This window comes from Helianthus annuus, chromosome 12 (assembly GCF_002127325.2).
Source record: "Helianthus annuus cultivar XRQ/B chromosome 12, HanXRQr2.0-SUNRISE, whole genome shotgun sequence".
Classification (NCBI taxonomy): domain Eukaryota; kingdom Viridiplantae; phylum Streptophyta; class Magnoliopsida; order Asterales; family Asteraceae; genus Helianthus; species Helianthus annuus.
The window spans coordinates 67899967-67906905 of NC_035444.2; the positions used below are offsets into that span (position 1 = coordinate 67899967).

At 32.3% G+C, this 6939-nt stretch overlaps 1 protein-coding gene across 1 annotated transcript; it reads left to right on the forward strand.

Moving 5' to 3' along the window:
* Window positions 1-340: 340 nt before the first annotated feature.
* Window positions 341-1096, forward strand: LOC110893046. Its single transcript, XM_022140168.1, has one exon. It carries the CDS (start codon window positions 341-343, stop codon window positions 1094-1096), a length of 756 nt encoding a protein of 251 aa, XP_021995860.1.
* The last annotated feature ends 5843 nt before the right edge of the window (window positions 1097-6939 follow it).

Below are 6939 nucleotides of genomic sequence, written 5' to 3' on the forward strand. Positions count from 1 at the left end.
GGGGGGTTGGGTTTTGGATCACTTAGGGACGCGAATTTAGCAATGCTAGCAAAGTGGTGGTGGAGATTTAAATCGGAAAGGAAAGCATTATGGCGGAATGTAATCTGGGCGATTCATCATAGTTTAAGGGCTTGGAATGATTTGCCTGTTAAAGCGTCTATTGCAGGGCCATGGAAAAAGTATTCTTAGTATTCGACAATCTCTTCTAACTGCTGATATTGATATGAGTCAGGAAATTTCAGCGGTGCTAGCAAATGGTAAGGATGTCTCTTTTTGGCTGGATAGTTGGGTAGATCCTTTACCTTTATATTTAAAGTTTCCAGATCTATTCAAAGTAGAAATGGTCAAGGAGTGCATGGTATATGATCGAGTTACTGTTGATAATTCTGGCATTGTGTTTAATTGGGCCTGGGCCAGGCCTGTCCTCGGTTTGGAGGAATCAAATCAGGTCCAGCAACTTATAGGATTGATTGACAGTTTGGTTCCAACATCGGGTAAGGATAGGTGGTGCTCGAAGTATGATCCGAATGGAATTTTTAGTGTGGCTAGCATTAAAAGAATCCTGAGTGCAGCGAATCGTATCAGTCCGGAAAGAGCTTTTGAGTGGAATAACTGGGTGCCGAAAAAAGTTGGCATAGTGGCTTGGAGGGCAGAGATGGAAAGGATGCCGACTAAAAATGCATTAGCAATACGGAATATACCGGTTCTGGATCAAATGTGTGTACTATGCGGCGAGTATGTCGAGACATGTGATCACATCTTTGTGTTGTGCCATCATGCACAAACGGCTTGGCAGAATATAGCGGCTTGGTGTAAGTTACCGCCTGTTGTTGCCTTTGGAATCAACGATCTATTGACACTGCATGAAGTCAGCTCGGGATCGAGGAAAAAAAAGAAAGCAATACATGCGGTTGTCTTGGTGACATTCTGGAGTATATGGAAAATGAGGAATGATGCCGTTTTTAGACAAAGAATTCCAAACGCTATGAAGATGTTAGATGAGATAAAATCAATGGCGTATCTTTGGGTCAAGAATAGATCAAAAGAGGCGACGTTAACATGGGAAGAATGGAGTAGATTTAGTTTCGGCGGCTAGTTTTGTAATGTAATTGTTAAAGTTTTGGTGATGAACCTTATATGTATATTTGGTGAGTAACGTCTTGCCATAATGAATAAAATATTTTGTCGACCGTTTAAAAAAAAATTCAAGAATTCAAATAGCATTGTCGAATGTTGATGTAATGTTTTAGGATGTTGTATTATTTGGATTTTGGTTCTTTCTTGCTTTCTGGAATAATCAAAATGTAGTTTTATTTAAAATTTTATGATAATTGATTTAATAGCATTCCGGTCAACAAATGCAAATATTGTAATCAATGTTGTCGTTAAAATAATTGTAAAGAAAGTTATGGATGATGTCATATAACTTTTAATCATGAAATCTTCATTGTTTATAGTTATTGGTGATATGGGTAATATAATATTGATTGTATGTAATCATAGTCATCTTAACGTGATTATTTATAAAGAAAAATTTGTTGTTGTGTCATCCTCATGATAAAACAAATACTTTCTTACTTGATAGAATAAATATCATTGTTCATTTATTGACAACTAAATGTTTGAGTAGACTTGAATGATAATGAATGATTTGTTTTTTATTCCTAATTGAATGAATCAAAATCATACATGATTGTTTGTATCAAAAGGGTACGTATCTAATTTAACATAGTCGTCGTTTCAAAAAAAAATCTAATTCAACATAGCAGTCGGTCCTACAACTAGAAAGGACGTTTCTTTTTCCATGTGTTGACCACATCCCTTGTCGCATGCTGCTTATGAAAATTTACTATGTCTTGACGATGCACCGATTTGAAGGCCACAAGGTAAAGTATGTTGTAAGTGCTCCCGTATCGGATACAAACTACTAACTCAAAGTGCTATCATGTTAATAGCTTTTTTATAAAGCCCTAATTGTTTAACAACAAATAAAAATACCAAACAATAAATCATTTATCAGAGTACCTGTTATTTATTATTAAAACGTGATTTTTATGCTTATATATGTGTTATAATTTACAAACCATCATGTAACACCAAGATGGATACCATAGACCGTCTTGTGAGTTACTTTAGTAGACCTATTAACCCTTCAAGTTCTTCTTATTGTTTATAAATGAAGAACTATTAAGAGATAAAATTTATATTATATATGAAAGTGAGTAGTGTGAGTTTAAGGGGCTGTTTGGTAGCCTTTTAATGACAATTCAGATGCTACCTCTTAATGGTTTAAAACCTCTGAATGAATAAGAGGTAACCTCAAGTCTGAATGATTAAGATGTAACATCTGAATGGTAAATCATCACATGTCACATTCTTCTACCTTCACATTGGTAAAATTCTTAATGGTTCCATTAAGAAGTAGACTCTTAATGACCATTCAGAGGCTACCAAACAGCCCCTAAATCTTTGCAAGTGTAAAATTATGTTGTATTTAAGTGAAAATAGTTGTTAATAAATAAAATAAAATTAAAAAGTTTGGGAAGCGGGAGTAGTATCAACTATTAAGACCTATCCTACAAACTCCATATCTCTTATGGCAATAAGTGACGCTAAAGAAAGTTTGGTAAATTAGAAGTTATTCTTTGAATCATAAATATATCCCCTTTAATATAATCCGAGTTTCTGTAGAGCAAAAATGGGATGTATGATATTTTTAAGCTCTCAAGTAAAAGAGAAAAAAAAAAACGGCAGTCCCCGTTTTTTTTTTTTTTAAATAGAGGTTAACTAATATCATTAAACATGAGTAAAGTTATTCTATAAAAGCTCTTAAAAATAAGTGGTGTACAAAGAGATAATGGGTCGCAAAATATAACATAATGTCGAAGAAAAAAGACACAATGAGTCACAAAAAAGATATAATTATGCAAATATAGAAAAAACACAATGATAAATAAACAAACATGATGATGTAAACAAAAAGTCTAAAATCTACAAGCTAAATATCTAAAAACAAAAAAACTAAGCTAAACATCTAAAAACAAAAACCTAAAATTTCACATCGTAGAGTTCGATGAGACGGTTTCATCGGTTCCAATGCTGCTTGAATGAGATCAATCAGAGTCTGTTTGATACCTTTTTTACGATTTCTTATTTTTAATTAGAGACTTTGTATTTGATTATAATGAATTAAATATAGCCTGATTGATTAAATATAATATAATGAAAATTTGTTAGTATTTAGTTTAGAGTTAAATGCCATTTTAGTCCCTGTGATTTGGGCCATTTTGCCAGTTTAGTCCAAAGGTTTCATTTTTAACCTGTGGGTCCAAAAAGTTTTGACAGTTGCCATTTTAGTCCACTGGGTTAACGTCATCCATTTTTTTTTTTGTTAACGAGAAGGCCAATTCGGTCATTTTATATGGCTGAATTGCCCTTTTAGTTAACAGAATTACATACAAAATGACCGAATTGGCCTTCTCGTTAACAGAAAAAATGGATGAAGTTAACCAAGTGGACTAAAATGGCAACTGTGAAACCTTTTTGGACCCACAGGTTAAAAATGAAACATTTGGACTAAACTGACAAAGTGGTCCAAACCACAGGAACTAAAATGGCATTTAACTCTTTAGTTTATGACGATATAAATCTTAGTATTATATTATTTTTGTAGAATGTCATTCCCACATGGATATTGCAAAATCTGATAATAAAATAACTAGTTTCCCACCCATATAAAAAAGTAACTAGTTTTCCACCCAGTATTCTTTTCTGACCCTCATATGTGCAATTTTCATATTGGCGAATATCATAAGAAGGTGTGCGTCAAATCTTTCTTTTCTGACCCTCATGATACGTGCAATTTTCATATTGGCGAATATCATAAGAACGTGTGCATCAAATCAAACTTAGGGCATGTTTGTTGAGTTTTTTTCCAAACTAGTGTTGAAGAAAAAAATATTTATCATTTTGATGTTCTTTGAAAACTATTTACCAAAATAGTGTTCTTCATTTATTTTTTTATTAAGTTAACTCCAACCTTTCTATATGTTTTTATCCAATCAGTTGAACATTTATTATTATTTTTTTTCTTAAACCAATCCACTGTAGTCTTTACTAACTTGTAATTATTTGACTTTTTTTTAATCAACTCATCTCAAATACGAACTATGAAACATAAAAAAAAAAAAAAAAAACTAATCAAACATTAAAACTTGGTTAAGTTTTATCAACATCAACAAATATTAATTAACAATAACCATTTGAGACTTTGTGTTGAAATCCACGTTTTAAATTCATATGTAATACTCCAATAACCTTGTTCATCATGTAAATCAAAAGCACTTTGCTTCAAATTCAAGATTATACAATTCTATACAGAGCTTGGTTCATTCTTTACATTTTTTTATTAAATTCATGAAGTTCTATGAAACCTGCTGCTTCAACACTTTGCGAGTTTATGATTTCAAAAATTTCAACATGAAGACTTGTGAAATTTGGCAAAGACTGAGATTAGCTTTCCTAAAAACGACAATGATGTTCGTTTCCGATTCGGAGATTCAACCGATTATGATTCATTATGATTCTACTGCTCGCTTCTGATTCAATCAATTGGTTTCTTGATTGGAATGCGTCAAGCGCCGGCCTGCATCTGATTAACTGAAACGTGGGGCACATATCTAAAGCGAAAAAAAAAACATAGAATGAAGGGGCTTACATCTAAAAAGAAAAAATGAAAAAAAAAAAACATAGAATAAAGAAAATAATAGAATTAGATGTCGGATTCATTGGATAAAAACATGTAAAAATAGCAATGAGATGTTGGATTGATTAGAGAAAAACATATAAAAATAGCAATGACTTAACTAAATAGAAAAAAAAAGTAAATAAATAAATGAAGAACACCATTTTGGTAAATAGTTCTTAAGGAACACCAAAATGGTAAATATTTTTTCTACCAACACTAGTTTGGGAAAAAAACTCCTGTTTGTTTACCTCTTAATGAGACTCTTAATAGTTCAGACATTTTATTGGTTCAACACTTAATGGTCCAGATTGTTTATTTCACAAGCAGATGTCTAAATGGTTTAGACATTTGCCTCTGAATGGTTAAGCATTATACAGAGTCTGAATGGTTAAGACCTCTAATCTAAATTGGTCATACATTTGCCTCTGAACGGTTAAGCATTATAAATGCTATTAATGGTTTAGACCTCTTACCGGTTCAGCACTTAGTGGTTCAAACCTCTTACTGGTTCAGCACTTAACCATTCAGATGTTGCCAAATAGCCCCTTAAAATATAGTGTAGATTTTATGTAAAAATAAGTCCAACTAAATGATAAACCAGAACATCTACTGATAATAAAATAACGGGTTTTCCACCCCTTCTTCTTTTCTGGCACTCATGACATGTGCAATTTTCATATTTGCGAATATCAAAAGAAGGTGTGTATCAAACTTAGAATATAGTGTAGATTTTATGTTAAAGTAAGTCCAACTAAATAATAAACCAGAACATCTACTGATAATAAAATAACTGGTTTTCAACCCCCTCTTCTTTTCTGGCACTCATGATATGTGCAATTTTCATATTTGCGAATATCAAAAGAAGGTGTGCATCAAACTTAGAATATAGTGTAGATTTTATGTAAAAGTAAGTTCAACTAAATGATAAACCAGAACATGTACTGATAATAAAATAACTGGTTTTCCACACCCTCTTCTTTTCTAGCACTCATGATATATATAATTTTCATATTTGCGAAAATCAAAAGAAGGTGTGCATCAAACTTAGAATATGGTGTAGATTTTATGTAAAAGTAAGTCCAACTAAATGATAAACCAGAACATCTACTGATAATAAAATAACTGGTTTTCCACCCCTTCTTCTTTTCTGGCACTCATGATATGTGCAATTTTCATATTTGCGAATATCAAAAGAAGGTGTGCATCAAACTTAGAATAGTGTAGATTTTATATAGAAGTGAGTCCAACTAAATGATAAACCAGGACATCTACTATCACTATACATCTAACCGCGTTTATTATATTATATAGGAATTGATCTTTTGTCGCAATCTATTGGTGTTACATTATTTAGGACTCTTATTCTTCCCGCTTTTGGCCGACCAGAACAACATGGGGTTATACAAACATTTCATATGGTTCTTTATCCACACAAGCTTTTATATATCCTTAGAATGTATGATAGCATGTGTTGAAGCTTGTCATATTATGAGGAAAGAACGTTTGTAATTCATTTACATATCTATACCAAATTTGGTGGGCCAAAGTACACTAGCTAAAGCTTTAAATAATGTAATAACATAAGTGATTGTGACATAATGGGTCTTCTGGAATCTAAAACAATGCAACATATGGTTTATGGGTTATTTGTTTAGCTCTTAATTCAGACCTTTTACTGGTTTAACAATTAATGGTTCAGACTGTTTGCTACACGAGCAGATGTCTGAATGGTTTAGACATTTGCATCTGAATGGTTAAGCATTATACTGAGTTTGACTGGTTAAGACCTATATTCTAAATTGGTCAGACATTTGCCCCTAAACGGTTAAGCCTTTATTTGGCTCTTAATGGTTCAGACTTCAGACCTTTTACTGATTCAACACTTAATAGTTAAATTTCTTACTGGTTCAACACTTAACCATTCAAAAATTGTCAAACAACCCCTAATGTTGATTGGTTTACACTTAGTTTCTCCCAAATTTATATATGCATATGCAAAGTTTGATTCCTCGCCCACACATCTCTTATTAGCAAACAGAACAATTGCACATGTCAAGTGGGTTAATACGAATCTCAATTGTTCTATGAAATAAAATCCTTTGTCATTAATTATAACAATTTTAGGCGTTGTTATAAAACAAAATCCTGACGTGATATTTGTTCTTCCTTAAATCTTCAAGTTGTTGCAATTA

What these genes read in the sequence shown, in the direction of transcription:
- LOC110893046 (XM_022140168.1), top strand. Translation starts at nt 341, where the DNA reads ATGGTCAAGGAGTGCATGGTATATGATCGAGTTACTGTTGATAATTCT.